The sequence below is a fragment of the Cnephaeus nilssonii genome, assembly GCF_951640355.1.
Source record: "Cnephaeus nilssonii genome assembly, chromosome: 11".
NCBI lineage: Eukaryota > Metazoa > Chordata > Mammalia > Chiroptera > Vespertilionidae > Cnephaeus > Cnephaeus nilssonii.
The window spans coordinates 32093425-32115968 of NC_137082.1; the positions used below are offsets into that span (position 1 = coordinate 32093425).

The 22544-nt window shown below is 48.5% G+C and overlaps 1 protein-coding gene across 2 annotated transcripts in view; it reads right to left on the bottom strand.

The window, feature by feature from the left end:
- Nucleotides 1-8870: 8870 nt before the first annotated feature.
- Nucleotides 8871-22544, bottom strand: part of PSMF1 (proteasome inhibitor subunit 1) — a 39581-nt gene continuing 25907 nt past the window's right edge. Inside the window, exons 5-7 of one of the 2 annotated variants that reach the window (XM_079783921.1) lie at nt 13898-13951; nt 12618-12776; nt 8871-10884 (exon numbers count right to left, since the gene is read on the bottom strand). In XM_079783921.1, the coding sequence (XP_079640047.1) occupies nt 10854-10884; nt 12618-12776; nt 13898-13951 (244 nt within the window). In that variant the 3' untranslated portion in view covers nt 8871-10853. Of the gene's footprint in view, nt 12070-12617; nt 12777-13897; nt 13952-22544 lie in introns of both variants that reach the window. The other variant, XM_079783920.1, reaches the window with a different exon arrangement.

Consider the following 22544-nt stretch of genomic DNA (forward strand, 5'->3'; position numbering starts at 1 on the left):
ATATGGCCCCTGGGCCTCCCTGACCTTCTTTCCCACCCCTTGCCTCTGGCTTATTCCAGGAAAGCCATGCTCGCCTCCTTGCCTTCCTCTTTCAGGGCCTTGGTGCCACTTCATGTGGGAGAGGTGAGGGTCTCTCTGATGGCAGATGACCCCTCTCCTCAGCCTTATCAGGAGACAGCCAGGTTCCAGCTAGTTTGGGGACATTTGCCGGGTGTTTAGGAGCCTGAGATCCACCAGCCTGATTTTCCCTCACTCAAGGGAGTGCCCAGGCCTGGACCTTTGGAGCCCCAATATCCATCATCGCATCTGCCCACCTCAGGCATCCTCTGCGTCTCCCAGCTGAAAATGCCTGCTGCTGGAGATTCCACCATTATCGCTCCCTTCCTTGGGAATAAGCATCACCTTCTTAGGGATGTTATTTATTTATTTATTTATTTATTTATTTATTTATTTATATGTTTCTTTTTAAAAAATCTTTATTGTTGAAAGTATTACATATGTCCCCCTTTCCCCCCTATTGACCCCCTCCAGCCCATCCTGCCCCCCACCCCAGGCCTTCACCACCCTATAGTCTGTGTCCATGGGTTATGCATATATGCATACAAGGTCTTTGGTTGATCATCTCCTACCCATCAATCCCCACCCTTCTTCCCCTCCCCAGCCTTCTCTCTGAGATTCCACACTCTGTTCCATGCTTCCAAATATCTGGATCCACTCCATTCATCAGTTTATTTTGTTAATAAAATAATGGGGATTCTCTTTAAAATGTCCTCTTCCTTTCATGTATGCACCTACACAAACACATACATGCACACCTGCAGGAGTACATGTCTGTGCATGCATATGCACTCACATGCACACATTGTGCATGAACAGACACACACTCGCGCACACACAGCTCTCTCTGGTCTGACCTAGCTCAGAAGCCAAGGACATGTGCTCTTACAGCAGCTCCCAGCCAGGGCGGCCTCTGGGCTATTGATAACGTTTTCTCTTTCTCAGAAGCCACAGGCCTTGCAGCTCCCAGGATGCTAACTCACAGCAACAGTCTCCCCTCTCCATGCTAAGCTGCTCTCTCTATCCTTCCTGCTCCCTGACAGGTGGAAGCAGAGAGATGTCCAGGGAGCATTTTCTACCTGGAATTTGGTGTGGTTCTGGGCTGGGAACCAGGTGAGCAAGGTCCTGCAGGCCATCCCTTCCCTGTAGGCCTTTGGGCAAATCATTCCACCTCCCTGGTCCTCCAAATAAAATTTGGAACCTCCCCACCTGCCTTCTCTGGGGATTGAGGGAAACGGGGAACCAAGCAGAGGCTCTTCAAAGCTACAGGCACGTTACCCTGTGTCTGGAGAGCTTCGGAGGGGCATGGAGAGGGGAGGGAGGGAGGCATCACTGAGAGACACAGGAGGTGGATTTCTGTCTATAGGTTCTGTTTGGGAGGGAAGTGGGGTGTCGGTGGTACTGATGAAGTCAAGGAGACGCCGCCAGCTGCATCTGCTGGTTTCCCTGGGAGAGAATGGGCTTCCCTTGTCCACGAGGAGGTAAACTTCAGCTAAGGGAAGGAGAAGCTTGGTGAGACCTGCCTGGGCTGGAGTGGTAGGGAGCTCCTTGTCAGTGGAGGTATGTTAGCATTTACTGGTCAAGTGTTGGGTATCTTCAGGGATAGAGTAGTGGAGTCAGGCAGGATTTAGTCAAGAGGCTCCCCAAGCTTCCAACTCCCCTCCTTTGAGAAACCCCAATGCCCCAGTGACCAGAGCCTGGCACGAGAGAGTAGCACCCCTGGGCATGCTGTATCTTTTTGTCTTTGGTAGGAACACCCTCTTCCTCCCATCCTTCTTCTTCCTGGGCCGGGTTGTTAATGGGCAGTGGGAGGGCCCAGGGTAGCTGAATGGTGCAGAGGATGGCAAGACTATCGCCTCCTTCCTCCTAGGAGGCCAGGCACTTCTGAGCTTTCTGAGTGACTGGGGGCAGGGCCCCTTATGGAGGGGGTCCAATGGGAATCATCCATCAGATAAAAGTACAAAGGCACTGCAGGGCTCTGGAAGCTGGTTCCCTGGATGCTTGGTGGCTGCTTAATGCACTTGAGCCTCTGTTTTCTTATCTGTGAAATGGGGGTGCTAATAACCGTGCCTTCCTCATAAGACATGGTGAGCAATAAATGAGTTGGCACCTGCAAAGCAGTTAGCACAGTGCCTGACACTTCATAATCCCTCAATAATGTTAGCTATTCCCGTCCATCTGTCCATTCATTTACACCTAATCTGCATTCTTCCCTGGGCAAGGCACTGTGGGGCAAATGGCACCTGCCCTTGAATTGGTCACAGACCATCTAGGGAAACAGGACAGTGCCCAGTAGGCTGTGTGTGTGTGTGTGTGTGTGTGTGTGTGTGTGTGTGTGTGTGTGTGTGTGTTGGGGGCTGGGGGTACAGAGGAAGTACAGGATTGTCTGATTGAGTTGGGGTCAGAAAAGGCTTTTGTTTTTTTGTGTTTTTTATTTTTTGTTTTATTTTAGAAAAGGCTTTTGTGGAAGGGATGATAATAGGAATCTTAAAACAGTGAGGCAGTATTGGATGAGGGGGGCAGGAAAGGTATTCCAGGCAGAGGAACAGCATAAACAGAGGCTGAGGGGCATAAAACAGCCCGGTGTGTACATGGGAGAAGCAAGCTGGGAGGGAGGCCTGCGGGTTCTGTGCTGGCGTGTCGAAATGAGGCATGCTGTAAGGCAGGGGCATCATCATGGGAGTTTGCATTTCGTCATCTATAGAATGGGGCGACCAGTCCTCAAATCATAGGGTTGTTATGAGGACTCAAGTTCATGCTGGTCCAGCACCTTGCACAGGGCCTGGTATGTGCTGAGGCTCAGTCAACCATTACGATTGCTTGCAGATGTGTGTGGCAGGAAGACTTTGGAAGCCAAGTGTATTGAAGGGGTGACACTGGCACTGGGGAGGCCAGTCCCCGGGACAGTGGTCTCCAGCTGCAGCCAGGGAACTGACCTCAAAATCTAGGACTCCATCTCGGCAGCCTGTCCCTTCTCAGCATCTGAGCTGCCAAGACTGAAGTGGCAGCTGCTGCTCTCCTGGGCTGGGGGAAGGGTAATGAGGACAGCTGGCCAGGGGAGCAGGGTGGTGGGGCATCTGGGCCAATACTGAGGTAGGGTCAAGGACATTCAGAAAAGGTCATCCCTCTCTCTCTCCCAGTTCTTCTCTTCCTCCAATCTCTCCCTACCCTTCTCTTTTTGATTCCTCTCTGTGTGTCCACATCTCCTTTTACTGAAGCCACTCCTAGGGATTAAATACCCACAGGTGAATTGTTATTATTGCTGACTCACCGATAGCATCTGACTCTCATCCTGAGTCTCCACCCTCCCCCATAAAAAATGAAAGCAGGGGCCCAAATGCCAATGCCTGTAGGTGACATTCACCAATGAAGCAGGTGGCTGTGGACAGCAGTGGTGGGATTAAAAGGGGCGCTGTGTCAGCGCTGGCTGGCTGTTGCACTATGATGGATGGGTTTAGGGTTGCCAGAGTTCATGATTTTTAAAAAAGCAGCTGGACATCTGGACTTTTGTGTAGGTAAAAGAGTGGAGAAAAGGATTATCCTACTGCCTGAGAATTGTGACGGGCCAAATCTGAGGACAAGGGAGTGTTCTGCTGGGATGTTGCCTGCTGGGCCCAGGCATCCCCCCACCGCTGCCCAGGGCTTACTAAATCACTCACAGAGACGGGAGTTCTCCCAGGAAGTGGACTAGCTCTGCCTCCCAGCTGGAGGCTGCTGAACTGCATGGCCTGCAGACCACTCAAGTACTGCTCATCCAAGATAATCCATTCTTCCAACAAAGATCTGAGTGTCAACTCTGTGCTGGTTTTGGAGGTATAGCACCAAACAGATGAAAAATATAAAGAAGGTGTTCTCGAGGGCTTGAGAGGCATCTTCTGGAGCATAAGGGCGATTGTGAACATGGGGACGAGGTCTGTGTCTGACCTGCAGAATTTCTGATGTGGGAGGCCCATGGGAACTGCCATGCTAGCTTGAAGGGATGGTGGTATTGACAGTTAGGGAGGAAGAAGGGAAGTCCTGCATCCCCTCCCAGCGTTCTGAGGCCTTGGAGGGAGGTGAAGGACCCCGGTGTTCCTGGGCTCCAAGAGTTGATGAAGGGCAGTGAAGGGAGGCTGGAGCGTGGGGTGGTACCGGTGGCTATGTAGCCCAGCATACTTCCTTAAGAAGCAGATGGACTGTGGGGCCTCTGGTGGACTGGACAGAGACCCTGACTACCCGACTCCTCTCTGAGAGTCTAAGATGAAGCTCTAACCATTCCCCAAATTATTCATGTTGTCTACTGGAGACCCCAGCATCAAAAAAACAACAAACACAAAAACCACCAACCAATCAAACAACCCCCCCCCCCCCGACACACACCAAAAACAGTGTGAATTAGAATAAGAGCACCTCCCCACAATCCCCAACATCATGGCCAGTGAAGAGACAGTTTATCTTTCTCCTTTCATCCTCCCTACCCCACCATAGTGGAGCAAGGGTTTAAGAGATCAGAGGAGACATCCTAGAACTGGCTGTGAGTAGGAAAGTTTTAAATTGGACTGAGTTTGAAAATCAAATTGACCAGTTAGCTATTGGTTGGACGCTCACCGCTGAGATGAGAAAGGGGGAATTGACAGAGGTTGGTAGAATAAAAAGAAAAGACTTCCTGCTACTGTATTTCAGTGAGCCAGTCATGCATCACACATTAGATCATCAAATTTTTACATGAAATAGTGTCCTCTCTGTGCCAGGCACTCTTTTAAGTCTTTACCTCTACTAGCTTATTTAAACCTCATAACCACCTTGGAGAGTGGATGCTATCTTACTTCCATTTTACAGATGAGGCAGCCGAGGAACAGGTGGGTTAAGTGACTTACCCAAGGTCACAAGGTGAGAACTGGTACATAGCAGTCAGGACTCAAATTCAACAATATGCCGTTGTGCATCTTACTAAATTTAATAACATGCAGGCCAGTCAGAGCATGTTAGTGGACAGATATGGGCTGTGGGCTGGCCCTCTGAGGCCCATGGTTTAAATGTGAGCTGGAAAGTTCTGTGGGGGAGAGGGCAGGTGGGAGAGTACTGAACTTGGTCAGGTACCCAGCCCACTTAAAATCATGGAATCTCACAGATGGACAGGACCTTGGCAACAGTCAGGCCCACCTTTATCCCCATTTTACAGAGGGGAAGAGCTGAAGGACTTGCCCAAGGTCACCATGGCTCAGGGCCCTTGCATGTCCCTCTCTTCTTCATAGGCTTCTCGCTTGAATTTATGCCCTGGGCACCAAGCAGTCTACAGGATGAGACTGTGCTCCTGTGGTTCTAATCTGAAGGAGGGGAAAGACACCTACAGCCAGGTACCCGTCTTTTAGGGATGCCTGTCTGTCCCAGGAGTGGGCCATCCTGGATTGGGTAGTAGACTCTGACCTAACCTGGCCTAAAGGATGCTTCTGGCAGCTGCGAGGAAGGTGGGCGCTGACCAAGGTGCTGAACTTGTATGGCTCCTTCCTCTTACTGCTGAGGGGGAAAAGGGAGGTGGAAGAGACCAGGGGGAAAGAGAAGAGGACTTACATTTTAATCACTTGGGGGCCAACCTGTTTGGGGCATTTTTAGGGAGAGCCTTGGAGCTAGAAATTCTGTGGTCTGCATGACCTTGGAAAGGTCACTTAACTGCTCTGGGCCTGCTTTTTCATCTGTTCAATGGGGAGAGTAGCTCCTATCCTACTCAACTCAGGAGGCAGAGGTGGGCGTTATTTGGTGACAGAGCCCTGCACAGAGCCCAAGCCCATTTCTGGGGCCCCGTGGAGGCGCTCACCATAACAGGGATTTCGTGGGCCTGCTTCTTCTGTTTAATGCTCCTGTGCAGATACCCCTAACCTGGGTGTCCTGGGCACCGTGGCTGTATGTGGAAGTGCTCAGATACAGGAGATACACCTCACAAACAGGACAGGACTGAGTTAGGAGTCGTAGACCATCCTGGGGTCATGTTCCTGTCTCACACAAGCCCTGACTTCGTTTTCCAGCTTCAGAAATAGGTTTTGCTCAGGGATCCATGCTCTTCACCTGCATAGGATGCAGCGGTTCTACAGAAAGAGCTTTAGAACCAGGCAGACCCAGGTTCCCATCATGCTACCACCCCCAGAGGGCAAGTCCAGCACCTCAACCAATGCTGCCAACAGTGTTATGGCAGCGGTGGCTAAGATACTACACATGACTAGAAAAAGCCTAGTACTCCGAGTACCAGATAATGCTTGTTTCCAGCACTGGAGGGCAGTTTCCCTTCTTCTTGTCCATGAGCCCCCAGGCTTATCTACTCATGTGACTCAGTAATAGTAATAGCTGGTAGCCACTGAGCTCCAACTATCTGTTTATAAGACACATTATCTGGCCGGACCCTACAACAATCCCGAAGGTAGAGGCGATGCTCACTTTGCAGATAAGGCCACCCACCGGCAAAGGTAGGGCTGAGAGTACACCCATGCCTGCCTGATTCTGAGACCCCGGCTTGGTTTTGAGCAAATTACTGGACCTTTCCAAAGTCTCTTTTTCTGGCCTAGAAAATGAGGACAGTATCGCATTATGGTTATTATTTGAAGATATAATGTATTCTCTAGTACAAGAATGTATGCATATTTAAAAACATATGAGACACATTTGATTCACGGGTCAAGCGAATGGAGGTAAAAGTAGAAAAACTTAAAACAAGGGGCTCTTGCATGCACTAATCATATTGTGCCATGAACCAAGAAGATTGCACCTGATATCCAGGTGAAGGACAACATTGTAGTTTGTACACTAGAGCATCTTAAACTTTAATATGCACATAAGACTCGCATTTAGTAAGTCTTGGATGCAGCCTGAGAGTCTACATGTCAAACAAGTTTCCAGGTGCTGCTGCTGATTTGTGTACCAATGATTAAAGTCTTTTCCTCCCTTCTCAGTTCTCAAACTTGCCTGATAATGTGAATCACCTGAGGAACTCATAAACATGGATTTAAAGGCCCTTCCCTGAGACCTGGATCCCGTCTGGCTTGGGCTCAGGGTGTACAGTATACTTTAGGAGCAAGCATCGCAGGAGACCCTTTGGTTCGGGTGAGCTGGGGAAGCATGGCTGGCAGTGCAGACAGACACAGGAGACCAGGACACCAGACCTCTGTCCCAATGCACCTTCCTGAATGAAAGGTGGGAAAAGGGAACAAAGACATTTCCCAGGCTCTCTTGCAGCTATGATTAGAGAGATAATATAGGTTCTATCAGATGCATTGAGTTAAGCCTTGAATTTGAACCTAGCTGAGTGGGAGTCAAGATGGCAGAATAAAGGGCGTTCACTTTCTGTTGCGGATCTATGCAGTTGCTGTGTGGCTCTGGAGTTTCCTGATCCCCAGATCATGACAATGATGATGTAACCTTGCTAAATCTCTATACCCCCCCCCCCTTTTTTTTAAGCCCAAGTCATTTCTGTTTACTGCAGCTTAACCACTGGACTAACAGTTCAGCAGGACCCCACTCCCCTCCCCATCACATCACTCTCACTTATTTTATGCAGTTCATATGGGACATGGCTTTATGGGGCCACCCAGGCTCCTCTATTAGACTGCACAGTTAGCCTCAGTAGGGACTGGGCCTTTCACTTGGTACCTCCTACCCAGCCCTGCCACTAGTCGAATATTGGAACCTCATTATCATTGCTCCTCTTTGCATTTTAGAGTCTGTCCTTAGTCACTTGAGACTTGCCACCCATCATTGCCCACATTTCCTGCCTTTTGACCCACCCTACAGGTCAGATCCAGGGCCAAGCATAGCTGAAGTGACTTGGGTGTGTCTTGTAGTATCCCGAGGACAAACAGAAGCTGAGGACTTGGCTGCCTGTCATTGAATCTCTCCAATGGTTGGTAGTGGCCCACAAGCAAGCATGTTTTATGAGAGAAAGCTGAGGATATGAATGTGTGTGTGTGTGTGTGTGTGTGTGTGGTGTGTCTTTCCTCTCCTTGGTGGTGGGGCCTGTCTTATTGGCACAGCACCAAAGTAGACAAGATTAGAAGGAGGCAGAGGACATTAACTGTCCCACACATTCTAATTCTCCTTCTCTGAAGTGAGTCATGGATCAGTAACAGAATGTCACGACAGTAGAAAGGGAAGCCGCGAGGGAAGCCGAGTTCCAAAGAGTGAGGTTGTGTGGAGCTTGCTACCGCTTTCTAACAATGTGTCAGCAGGTACTGGCCATCCAGCAGGAATATAAAGTCTCCATTTTGAACATAATACATTGGAGTCAGGGTCTCAAGAGACTCATGGCTTCTTAATGGAGGTTGTCAGAAGCTCATGACTGAGTAGATGACTGCAATGAGAAACACAGCCAGCTCAAAATTAGGAGGAGATAAGGCAAGAAGAGAAGGTGGGGATGTGGGGGCTGCTAGGGATGGTAGTGCAGTGGTCTATGGCACTTCACCAAAAGACAGAAGTTGGAATAAGACCTTTATTTCACTTGTAAGCCACCAGATAAACAAAGTTCAAACCAAGTGAAAGTGATCCCATGAATGTCACTAGACCTGGAAAGGTCACGGAAACTTAACTGCAGACAGCACCTGTCCGATTCACATCCAGCACAGAACCTTCCCCAAAATTCAAACCCAATTCCTCTGTGGCTCACTAGCCATGGCCATCCCAAAGGTTATCACCAAAGCCATGGTCTGCTCCCCAAGGGGGACTGGCTCTGGTCTCTACCTTATTTGGCCTAGGTAAAATTCTTTTTTTTATTTTTTATTTTTATCCTCACCCAAGGATATTTTTTCCATTGATTTTTTTTTTTTTTTTTTTTTTTTAGAAAGAGTAGAGGGGAGGGAGAAAGGTGGTGGGGAGAGAAACATCAATGTCAGAGAGACACATCGATTGGTTGCTTCCCATTTGTACCCCGACTGGGGCAGGGATTGAGTCTGCAACTGAGGTACGTGCCCTTGACTGGGAATTGAACCCGTGACCTTTGGTTCGCAGGCCAACACTCTAACCACTGAGCAAACTGACTAGGGCAAAATTCTTTTTTTTTTTTTTTTTTAAATAGAGGACAAAACCACAATGAGATACCACTTCACACCAACTAGGAGGGCTATACACGAGAAGACTAACAAGTATTGGCAAGGATGTAGGGAAACTGGAATCCTCATATCCTGCTGTTGGGAATGTAAAATGGCACAGCGAAGTTGGAAAACAGTCTGGCAGTTCCTCAAAAAGTTTAGTATCAAGTGATCGTATGACCCAGCAATTCCATTCCTAGGTTTATACCCAGGAGAATTAAGAACATATCTCTACACAAAAATTTGTACACAATGTTCACAGCAACAGTATTCATAATTGCCAAAAAGTAAAAACAATCCAAATGTCCATTAAGTGATAATGGATAAAGAAAATGTGGTATATTAATACAATAGAATATCATTCAGCCATAAAAAGGAATGATGCACTGATATATGCTATACAACATGGATGAACCTTAAAAACATTAACTGAAAGAATCCAGGTGCAAAAGGCCACGTATTATATGATTCCACTTATGAGAACTGTCCAGAATAGTCAACTCTTTAGAGACTGAAAATAGCCTAGTGGTTGCCTGGGGCTGGAAAGGGGGGAATGGAGAGTGGGGTTGTTTTTTGGAGTGGTGAAAGGTTCAGGAATTAGATATAGTGATGGGTGCACATAATGCGGACACACTAAAAACCACTTAAATGCGCAATTTTAGAAGGGTGAACTTCATAAGTATGTGAATTATATACAAAGTTATTTAAAAAAGAGAACTAGGTTTTTAAGTGCTGATATTTATTAAGGCTCCAACCTTTAGGGTTCCAAAAAACAAACCTGAACCGTTCCCATTTGCTGCTTGGCAATTACTTATGGCTGAAAAGGAAGGACGTGGCCTGACTACAAGCACAGACAGCTTGACCTAGAAGTTCCTAAAAGCCCACATGGAACTAAGACATCTGTGTTACTCAATGTCCTTGATGCAAGGAGACCCACACACAAAAATGGCTGATTCTGAACATGAATCACGAAAGTTTCTGTTTTCCGAAAACAGAATTATGTATTGGACTATCCTTTCGACCTCTGCTACTAGTAACTCTAAGTGGCAAATTTATTGTTTCGATCTTGTCTTTTCTCTGAGTCAGGGTTCTAAAAGTGATCTATTCCCCTTCCCTGCTTGTCAGATGGTCTCTGGTCAGATGTTCTTTTAAATGCCTCCTTTTATAGTAAAGGATGCTTTTATGAGTAAATTGCCCATGTCCTTTTGGTAGCAGGTATGACCCAATTGCAAAACAAAAACATTCCACCATCGCTGACCCCTGGGGAAACAAACTAGGATTGATGACTACATTTGCAGCTCTGCCTCACCTCGGGTCCTTCTCCAGAGCACACGTGTTCTAAAGGACCAAGGTGGTCTTTTACTAGATCAGTGCTTGAGATGGGGTCTGCCAGAAATGCCCAGAGAGTCCACTCATGCTAGCCTCCCCACCCTGGCCCAGCCTCCACATCTCAGGTTGACCTTGGGCCTATGGGCCAATTTATTTTACCCCTAATCCACTCTCCGGCAGGGCAGACAGGCAGTCCCAGGCTATAGCATATTAGCAGACACCTCAGAAAGGCTCTGGTAGCCCCTGCCCACAGAGAAATAATATGTCCTAATTTAGGGGAAGGAACCCAAGGAGCTGAGAAGTGAAAGGACCCAAACATGGCTGAAATGCTAGTTGTGGAGCCAAAGTGACTAGTGCTTTGATGTCTTGCGTCTGAGCCTGGTGCTCTATGGTGCTCTCTCCACTCCAGCATAAGGTTCATCACTGATCACTTCCGTCAGGCCTCCTCGGGCTGAAAAGGATCCGGAGAACACCAAAGGTCAGGTGGGCCTGGACAGAGGGCACAGGCTTCCAGAGGTGGGAATCCCTGGGGTGAATGCCTTCCTGGGTTGTTTCGTGCTTGACTAGTTCTTCCATCCACCCCAGCCAATGGCTTTGAGGCTGGCCTCCCGCTCCTCCCGGAGTTCCACACCATGCTCAGATGGAGCCCGTGTTCCTGTGCTCGGCTAGGCCCACGGGGGGTGCGAGGCACAGAGTTAGACTCTGTAAGTACCACATAAAGCCTTGAACCTTCCTTCTTTTCCTTCTGCCCCAGTTCCCAGGGGTCGGCATACACAGAAGCAGACATCAGAATGGGAAGGGCACCTCAGATTCCATAGGTGGCACAAAGCCATGGGAGGGGAAGGGACTTAGGGTCACTCAATAAGTTAGTGGTAAAAAGAGATCAGTGCTCAGGTCTGTTCTGTTTGTAGGCTGCCACTGCCCAGTCACAGACTAAGGCGGAACTGGAGGGTTCTGCCCTCCAAGAAGCATGCAGTCTTTCTGCAATGTGCCTGCCCGTGTGAAACCATCCTGGTGGCCTATGAGGTTTCCAGTCACTCATTTCATCCACACAGCCATACTGGGACCCATCTTGGTGATGTCAGGAGCCAACAGCAATTTATGAAGGGAAGGTGCCTGAGAAGTAAGAATGGGCCCAGGGAAGGAAAAGTCATTTAGCCCCACAAAGATTCAAGCTCAAAAGTCTCATAATTGGAAGGAACTGTGCAGTAAAGAAAAATGGAAGACGGCAACATGACTTCTGTATTGACATTTGGTTCTTAATAATAACATCCAAAATGCATTTTGTTCTTATAGCGCTGCACTGGGTAGAGGGTGTATGTTGCCGGAGTTTCCCTTGGGAAGTGGGGAGGAGCTGGTGGTGAGAGAGTCTGACTTCTCTTTGGGACCTATATGCAGCCAAGTGGAGAGCTGCAGCAGGTGCTGTGACTCTGACAAGAAGTAGGGAGGCAATCCCAGCCAGCCTGCAAACACATGGGCAGAGTCCCTTGCCCCCAGCCCGTAAGAACACGGTTGCTGATGGGGCCAGAGGTGGTAGCTCCAGGAGAGTGGAGGGAAGGCTGGGATGTTACATTCTTGAGGCTTTCACAGGTACATGTCATCGTAGCCCGGCGGGGGGAGATGGTCTGGGTTAGGTCTGGAATGGAAAGAGGGGCTGGTGAGTTGGGAGTGATGGAGGGTCAGGGGCCCACAGGCGGACAGGGCCCTGAGCTGAGGGAGCCTGTACTATAGAATGATGGGGTGGTTTGTGGAATTTAAGAGCACACACGTGTACTCTAGAGCCAGACAGACTGGGACTGAATCCTGATTCTTCTACCTTGGCTAAGTTACTTCATCCTTCAAGGTCTCGGTTTTCTCCATCTACTAAATGTGGACAGTAATATCTAACCATGAGTGTTGATAAGGATCCAGTGGGTTCCTGACACAGCTAAACACAGTGAGGGAGTTGCTGCTCCTCTCCTGGGTCCTCTCTAAGGGGAACTGGACGGAGGGAGGCACTGAGGAATGGGCGCTCCTGGAAAGCTTCGGGAGGGCATCTGGCAGGGCCTGGAGGAGGCTCCACTCTCTTGTCAGTGGGGCATGGAGCTACTGGCATCTGTGCCTGGTATGATGCCTTCGTTCCTGCAGCACTGAGACACGCTGTCATCAGGTCCTACTTCTCAGCATACCTGAGTGAATACCTACCCCGCTGGGCTGGTCCCAATGGGTCCGAAGGGATCAAAGCGCGCTCCTGGAGGCACAGCGCCTGGAGGAAGCCGGTTTGGGAGGCCCGAGGATGGGTCAACATGTACTCTTGGGAAGCCAGATCTCAGAGGATCCACAATCATGCCACCTCTTCGATACCTGAGGCAAGAAGGAAAAATGGGTCTGCAGGTATGGCAGGGAGCTATTGGAGAAGAGGTGAAGGAGGTGAGAACAGACTAAGAATGCCTGGGCTACTCCTGCATGGTGGCTCAAGCAGACGCACGGGGATGGCTGCCTGAGCACCAGCAGGAAGTGGGCAAGAACACAAACAGCACAGTTGGACTTCTGGCTCTCCAGGGTCCCTGAGCCTACAAAATGGAGACTCCTGCCATGACCTGTACCCAAGGCGGGCAATTTGATCAAGAACAGGTGCCAGAATTCGCCAAGGTCAACGCAGAACCATCATGGCAGAACCATTACGAGGCTCTGCAGGGCACTACTTTAGGTCTAAGGCCTAAGGATAACATTGAGACAATCCATGCTGCTAGCTTTTCTGCTGTTTATTTAAAGAACCCCAGGGCAATCTATGGACTGCCTGTGGGTCTTCCATCTGGCTCCTGACAGCATCTCTCTCATGAAGTTCCATGGACCCAACCTCATGTGCTCAAACTAGGCCACATGTGCTGATGTTCCCCTAAACTTTGAGGTCACTGTTCAAGCTTAACTGTGCACTTCTGTGACTTCATCACTGTCTAAAAATCAGATGGTCAAGCTGCGACACTTTGCAGCAGAGGTTAAAATCTAGTGTGACTCATTCAGAGAAGACAGTGCATAGCTCAGGCTGTAATGACTTTAGTGGGTGTGTGACAAGAACCACCCAGAGCTTATTGGGGATTAAAGACTCCCCTTATCAAGCGAGGTGACCTCTGAGTAGCCCTGAGATGTCCTAAGGTCTGTAGCCCACACCTGATAAACCCACATGGTATCCGCCCTCCAAGGAGGGGGCTGCTGTCCTCCACATCGTAAGAGGGGCCAGAAAGGACAGAGGAGCTGCCTGCTGTGCTGGCTTAGCCCCTCCCCTACACTCAGAGCGCTCCTGCACGGCTCTAGGCAAGACAGAGCAGAACAATGGCAATGACTTCTCAGCTGCTCGGCAACAGACTGGCTCCTTCCCCACAAAGGAAGACTGATGAAAAAAAAGCTCTAGAATTAGAAAATGAGCTGGGCTGAAAAGCCAGGAGAGCAAGCTGTATTGCTGCCACCTCTCCAGCAGTACTCACCCAAAGGGGTCTAGGTCCTCTCCCCCGACAGCAAATGGGCCCAGGGGATCACACCTGAAACAAACAAGGGACAATTACTATAAGTCCCAGAGCAGCCAGGCACCTGGGCTCCCAGGAGCCTGAACCTGACTCCCAGGCTTGGGGACAAGGGAAACCCCTGCATGAACCATAACACAAGGGATATTTCAAAGTGGCCCTTGGCAAAGACTAACACTGACAATGTTACAATGGCTGAATACAAAGCTACAGAACATGGAGGATCCCAATTGTATAGAAAGAAAAATATTAACAGTGGTAACTGCCACATACATTTTATTTTATTCACACCCTTCTCAAACTCTTAAACTTTGGATAAAGAACCAAGATCTTTTAGACCAGAAGATTATTCTAAAACCCAAAACCAAAAGCTCAGATTTAAAAGCTTCCAAGGGTAGAGTGAGATGTGTACTCACATACAGCGAACACAATGCTTCTCAGCCTTTTCTTTTCATTATGGTCCCTGCATGAAATTTTCCTACCACAAGTGCTGTATATCTGTTTATGCACTGTAGCCCACTGGAGGGCCACAAACCATTGTAACCGCTAAGATTTTTTTCACCCCTCCCCCATTACCCTCATTGACAATGCATGAGCTAGGAGAATAAATGGAGATTCTGTATTATACTAGAGGCCCGGTGCGCGAAATTCGTGCACGGAGGGGGGTTGTCCCTCAGCTCAGCCTGTACCCTCTCCAATATGGGACCCCTCAAGGGATGTCCGACTGCCCGTTTAGGCCCGATCTCACAATCCAGGACTGCTGGCTCCCAACTGCTTGCCTGCCTGCCTTCCTGATTGCCCCTAACCGCTTCTGCCTGCCAGCCTGATCACCCCCTAACCACTCTGCTGCCAGCCTGTTTGCCCCCAACTTCCCTCCTCTGCCGGCCTGGTCACCCCTAACTGCCCTCTCCTGCAGGGTTGATCACCTCCAACTGCCCTCCCTTGCAGGCCTGGTCCTTCTCAACTGCCCTCGCTTGCAGGCCGGGTGCCTCCCAACTGCCCTTCCCTGCTGGCCATCTTGTGGTGGCCATCTTGTGTCCACATGGGGGCAGGATCTTTGACCACATGGGGGCAGCTATATTGTGTGTTGCAGTGATGATCAATCTGCATATTACTCTTTTATTAGATAGGATAGAGGCCTGGTACAGGGGTGGGGGCCAGCTGGTTTTCCCTGAAGGGTGTCCCGGATCAGGTGGGGGTTCCCTTGGGGCATGGGGCGGCCTGAGCGAGGGGCCTGTGGTGGTTTGCAGGCCGGCTATGCCCCCTGGCAACCCAAGCGAGGCCCTGGTATCTGGAATTTATTGTCCTTCTACAACTGAAACTTTGTAGCCTGGAGCGGAGCCAAGCCTGGGGCTCCCTCCGAGGCCGGCAACCATTTCTGTTGGGGTTATAATTGAAACTTTGTTGCCTTAAGCGGGTGGGCCCAGCCAGGGTGTTCGGAAAGCTTTGCTTCCCCTGTTGCCGCCGGCAACCCTGGTCTGCTCTCTCAAGCTCCATTCTGCTGCCATTTGTTTGAATTTGTTTACCTTCTATAATTGAAACTTTGTAGCTTGAGTGGAGGCTTAGGCCTGGCAAGGGCAGGCGGACAGCTTGGCTTCCTCTGTTACCTAGGAAACCTTGCTCTCTGTGGCTGTAGCCATCTTGGTTTGGGTTAATTTGCATGCTCGCTCTGATTGGATGGTGGGCATGGCTTGTGGGTGTGTCAGAGTTATGGTCAATTTGCATATTTGTCTATTATTAGGTAGGATAATATATATACACCCACAAAATAGAAAAGCTTTATGTATCTTTATATTCTTTGATCCAACAATTGTATGTCTAGGTATCAATCTTAAAGAAAGAACACTTAATTCAAATTAAAATATCTCACTAATCAAGGGAAATGGGTCAGCCTAATCAGGGACCAGTTAGGTACATTAGGGCATATCCCAAAATTCAGCCAAGGAAACAATGCTCTTAGAATGTTTTAAAATGATGTGTAAAAATGTTTATGTTCGAATGTTAACTGTGGGAGAAAAAGGGATTATCAATAGCCTAAGAAATCAACTGTGAAAAGCGTGGGTGGGTGTGGATAAATAAAACTGAAAAGAAGCGTACTGAAAATATAAACAGTGGTGAGTTTCTTCTATTTCTTCTATAAAGGATATGGATATGAATGTAATAAAATAAAAAAGATTTAATATTTGAAAAAGTGGTCTTTGGAATCTGCTTGGAGCCCCAGTGAGCAATCCGAACCTGACAGTTCTGGGGCATGGCAGATTCTTCATAAACAGCACCTAATCTAAGCTTATAGGTTAAGAAGCCATTAATTAAAGATCTGGGAAAAAATCCAAAAGCAGGTGCTTCTCCAATCAGTCCTACCTCATGACTGGAAGATAGTGTGATTTAGATAGACTAGGTTTCCAAGGGAAGGTTATTGTTCCCAAGCTGTGGTTCATGGAGCTGGCAGTCAAAGTCTCTGGTGGCCTCCCAACATCCTGCCTCACTGGTCAGACCAGTTGGTGCCAGAGGGCAGCAAGTATTTCACCTATCCCCACCAACTGCCCCCTTCAGAGCAGCAAGCAGAGGGCTTCTAGTGGCTATAAAAATGCCTGGGAGAACAGAGTCTGATGGCTCCTGAAACATGCAGCCATCTCTATTTCTCTCTCCTGGGCCACAGAGGGTGGAAGGAGAGAGGAAATGGAGAACAATGGGGCCTAGAATGGCAACCGCAAGGCCAACCCCAATAATTTGTGTACTTGAAATTGCCATAACATATCCTTTAGGCTCACACTCAACACATGCACACTTCAGTGAGCTCATTATGGCACATGTGCAGAATCCATTTTAAAATAGTCTCTGTCCTGGATGTGCTGACTGAGGCTCTAGGGTTTTAAATAAGAAAGTAACTTTTACACATGGTCCCTGAAATCAAGCCCCTACTACTACATCTGGTAATCAACTGAAGGAAAGAGTGTTGTATAATTAACCTGTAGGCACAACTTCTTGGCTGGCCCACAGGACAGTATGTCCCAGCTCTAAAAGGGGCCCCTTTAAAGGATTTGAGGTGAGTCTAGCCACAGTTTTCTTCTTATATGCTCCCCCTCCTCTCAGACACACAACACTCCTCTCCTGGACACACAACTCCGGTGGGCGCCATGCCAATGGCTGAGGTGCTCTGGGGAAGTGGAGCGGCCTCAGGGTTGGGATGAAGAGATGAGCTCTGGACTCTGGGTAGGGAACTACCTAGCTGGTTGGCAGGGTCTATCACCAAACCTCTGCATCCCAGTCTTCTAAGATGTAAATCTAAGTAGTGACACTCACAGAGGCTGCTGTAACGGTGAAACATAGTGTGGCCATGAACAGATCTGCTGGCAGTTCAGAAAGGCCCGGAGGGACGATTAACAGCAGCCACCACTATTTACCGTGAGCTGGCTTTGTGCTAAATTTAGTTTTCAAAAGATTAAAATTTTTAATTTTCTGAATAGGTAATGCATTCACCAGTTTCAAAATTCAAGATTAAAAAAGGATACACACATCCATTATCTTAGGCTAGCTGTGTTTTGGAATTCAGAATTTTTTGTATTTTAGAAAGGTCAGGTGAGTACATGTAATATATATTGTGCAACGCTCCCAGGCAGCACCCTGTACCCAATACCCTACTATTTCTGCAAAATGAATGAATAGTCACAAGTGGGATAAATGAAAATATAAGGAGCTTCATGCCACTTTAGGTCAGGTTTTAGTATCAAACAAGGTTCAGGACCAATCTGATTTTGGGGGAAAACAAAGAAAACAAAATACCATGGTTTTCAGATCTCTTTTGATTTCAGAATTATTGTTAGGAGATTATGGACTCTGTAAAAGTAAAAAACCTCCTTCTCACTGTCTTCTCTTCCCAACCTTCCATGTCTTCAGTTTCTTGTATGTCCTTCCAAGGCACTCTTTGCAGCAGCCCTCTGACTATGTGAACTTGTTAGTTCAGAAAAACAACTGACAATATATGTTGCCAATGATAAAATTCAAGCTTTTAAGTGAAAATTAGCAATTTGGAAATATGCATTTATCACTAACTTGATGGCTTCCCAATACTGATGCTGATGAGATTGGTAATATTAATGAATGTGATTTTTTTATATTGTGTAATAAAATGTATCAACATTTAGCAGATCTGCACATCTCAGTAAACCAATATTTTCCCAACAATCCTATCTAATAAAAGAGTAATATGCAAATTGACTGTTACCTCCGCTACACCCTCCAGCCACACCCACCAGCCAATCAGGAGCAAATATGCAAATAAACCCAACCAAGATGGCTGTGGCCACAGAGAGAGCAGGGGGGAGGCTTGGGTTTCCCCGGCTATGGAGGAAGCCAAGCTTTCCGCCTGCCCTTGCTGGCCCAGGCCTCCAATCAATGCTACCAAGTTTCAATGATAGAAGATAAATAAATCCCAACAGAAATGGCAGCCACGGAGCTGGAGAGAGCAGGAGGCTAGGGTTGCCCCCGGCGATGAAGGAAGCCAAACTTCTGCAGCCCTGGCCTGCCTTGGCCTCCACTTAAGGCTACAAAGTTTCAATTATAGAAGATAAATAAATCCCAACAGAAATGGCTGCGGCCACAGAGCCAGCAGGAGGCTTGGCTCCGCTCCAGGCTACAAAGTTTCAATTGTAGAAGATAAATAAATCCCAGATACCAGGGACTCTGCTTGGGTTGCCGGGGGGCGTGGCCGGCCTGCAAACCACCACAGGCCCCTCGCCCAGGCCGCCCCACGCCCCAAGGGAACCCCCACCCTGATCCGGGACACCCTTCAGGGCAAACCAGCTGGCTCCCACCCATGCAGCAGGCCTCTATCCTATCTAATAAAAGAGTAATATGCAAATTGACCATCAATCCAACACACAAGATGGCTGCCCCCACGTGGTCAAAGATCCTGCCCCCATGTGGACACAAGATGGACACCACAAGATGGCCAGCAGGGGAGGGCAGTTGGGAGGGACCAGGCCTGCAGGGGAGGGCAGTTAGGGGTGACCAGGCAGGCAGAGGAGGGAAGTTGGGGGTGACCGGGCCTGCAGGGGTGGGCAGTTGGGGGGGACCCAGGCCTGCAGGGGAGGGCAGTTAGGGGTGACCAGGCCTGCAGGGGAGGGCAGTTAGGGGTGACCAGGCCGGCAGGGGAGGGCAGTTAGGGGCAAACAGGCTGGCAGGGGAGCAGTTAGGCATCAATCAGGCTGGCAGGGGAGTGGTTAGGGGGTGATCAGGCTGGCAGGCAGAAGCGGTTAGGGGCAATCAGGAAGGCAGGCAGGCGAGCAGTTGGGAGCCAGCAGTCCTGGATTGTGAGAGGGATCCCAGATTGGAGAGGGTGCAGGCTGGGCTGAAGGACACCCCCCCCTGTGCACGAATTTCATGCACCGGGCCTCTAGTTGATATATGTTTTTCTAATATCATGCATGGGTAAAAGATCCACTCAAAGGCATGAAAGACCAGTGGGGTTTAAATGTAATCTATATATATAAAAGCCTAAGCGACTGTGCGACTGGTTGACCTATCGCCATGACACGCACTGACCACCAGGGAGCAGTCAACTTGGACAGATGAAAAGAGAAACAGGTGATTGAGTCTATGAAAGACTGCAAGCAGATGGGGCTGAGCTGCAGTTCGCATTGGGCGGCTGGGCCATCGGCCCAAATTCCGCCGCTCCCCAGGCACCACTCGTCAACCACTCCAACCGCATCCTCCCCGGGCAGCTGGAACCAAGGGACGGAGGAAGGAAAAAAAGAGACCACGAACTCTGTCCCTAGTGCTCACCTCCTCCTATCAGACCAGAGCCACCCCAGGACTTGCAGGATGGTGCGCGAAGTGGGTGGCCTTGCTGCACTGCTACTGCGACTCCCTGGTCTGCCCCGGGTGCCCTTCGGGTACTCACCCCACTTCTCTGAGCCTCAGTCTGCACCCCTAGCGAGGCCACAGGAGCTCCGCCCTAGAGACCCACTTCTCTATAGCTGGGTGCGGCAGACCAGGAGATGCGAGGGGTGGTGGTAGAAGACGGGGGTGTGGGGGGGTCAGATGCTCAGCTGACAAGGATGAGCAGGGCCAAGATGAGCGGGAGCAGCTCCTCCCTGGGGCTTTGTGCACTACTACATCCCTCGGGGGATGTTGGATGCTGGTTTCAGCCCGATCCCTGCAGGCCACACCGAGGGACCCCACCTGTGCACGAATCTGTGCACGGGGCCTCTAGTAATGTATAAAGCATCCACTGCAATGGATTTGGATTCTAAATTACAACTAACCCTTAAAGAAACTATCACATGTCAAGTTCTGGTGAAATGCAAAGAACACCCAAGATTATTTGAGAAGCTTATTAAACTATTCCTCTCTTTTCCAACAACCTTTAACAAAAACATTATCACTTATAGACTAACTACAGAAGCAGAAATGAGAATCTGTCTGTCTTCTATGCTAGACATTAAAGAGATCTGCAACAATGTAAAACAATGTCATTCTTCTCACTAATATTTTTCTGTTTTGGAAAATATAGTTATTTTAATAAAATTTCTTATTTATTTTAACATATAATGGGTTTATTATTGTCATTTAAAAATTAATGACAAAATGTGTATTTTGAAATTTTGGGCTGTAATTTCTTATATGATAAACACTGACAGATATACCTCAACAAGAGCTCCTTGGGGTCCTCAATAATTTCTGAGAGTGCAAGAGGATTCCTAAGACCAAAATGTTTGGGATCTGCCAGCATAGGAAATATAACTCAAGGAAGTTAAAAAAAAAATATATATCCTATATAATAAAACCCTAATATGCAAATTGACTGATCAGCAGAACGACTGGTCGCTATGACGTGCACTCAATGCAGGAGCTGCCCTCTGGTGGTCAGTGCGCTCCCACAGGGGGAGCACTACTCAGCCAGAAGCTGGGCTCTCGGCTGGCGAGCGAAGCGGCAGAGGCGGGAGCCTCTCCTGCCTCCACGGCACTGAGGACCCCTCCGAGTGGTCCCGGACTGTGAGAGGGCGCAGGCCAGGCTGAGGGGACCCCCCACTCAGTGCATGAATGTCGTGCACCGGGCGTCTAGTACACACAAGCGTGCGCGCGAGTATGTTCATAGTGTACAATTTAAAATGAAATACTGGACATGCTAAAAATACCCCACTGAGGTTAGGCAAATGATAACATAGCTGTATTATATAATAGCAGATGCTAAAAAAACATACTTAATACTTGAGTCAATGAATTATGAAATTAAAAAAATGTAGAACACAAAATATTGGGAACATTAAAAAATATGTAATGATACAGACTGGGATTAAAAATGAATTTTGAATGACATAGCTTTATATCTAAGGATTTATTTTTAGCAAAGCTGGTTAAGCATGGGAAAAATTGTTTTTTCAAAATGGGGAACAGGATTTGGGACAGTCTCCTGACTGATGGAGGACAGATGGAGCAAAGGGAAATGGGTAAGAATTGTAATAACAACAAAAAAGTTAGGCTTATATGAAAACAAACAATAAAACAACAACCTCCCTTACAGATGGGCTGTTTTCAGTCATTCTCCCTAGAGATCTCAGGAGTAGAACAGATCTACTTTTCACCCTCAATTCTCCATCACAATGGAATGTCCTCTCCGTCTATACCAACATCAAACCCAGCATCAAACCAGCAGACCCAGTAGCCTTTGATAAGCTCTGGACACACCTCAACACACGGTTAGAGAAGCAACTCTCTTTATGCTCTAGGGCAGCCATCCCAACTTCGGTTTGCATTTGGAGGTTTATGGGTAGGCAAGATGAGGGTGTGGAAGGTGAGGGGTGAGACATAGAACTATGTCCTATGGGAAGAGGCAGAGGCTGCTATTTCCTACTGGGAGCATATGCCAAGCTTTTCAGGGATGGGGTAATTAACACCCTGCAGTACCAGATGGGTCTGCTGCTGTGTTGCTCTTTCTCTACTCCCCATCCTAAAGCCCCACCCCCAAATTAGGCATTTGAGGGAAAAACAAAAAGGTGAAAGTGTGAGTGCTGGGTTGCCCAGCAACGTGGTGGTAGTGGTGGTGGTGGTGGTGGTGGCTATAATAAAGGAATGGATGTCACTACAGACATCTAGGCTACAAAGAAAGGGGCTGGCAAAGAGTGGGGGTGGAGGGAAAAGGGGGCTACAGAGGGAAGACCTGACAGACTCAACTCACTAGTGGCTGACAAAATACCTCCTAAACATCCCACCTCCTCTTCCAACGATCTCTTCTAGTTCAGTGTCCTAGTCCCGGGAAACAGGCTTGCTTGAGAAAAACCTAATGGGGCGGGGGACGGAGATGGGTTTCTCCATATGCCCCACATTGAACTTGTACACACATTGATTACATGAACTAAACTGAAGGGTGCAGTGAGGAAAGCATAAGCTGAGTCGGACCCACAGAGGGGCAACCTCAGTCTCCACCCTCCCAGTTAGATACTTCAGGGAAGTTATGCTACTGTCCTACCTGTCTCCCCGCCTTGTAAAGTAGGTTGCACTGATCTTGTAGGGCTGTCTGGAAGATGAGCAACCACAAGTGAAAGCCAAGAACTGGCCTTTACTCCTGTCCTCGATAAATGGCTGCCAGTGTTGATGTAAGGAAACAATG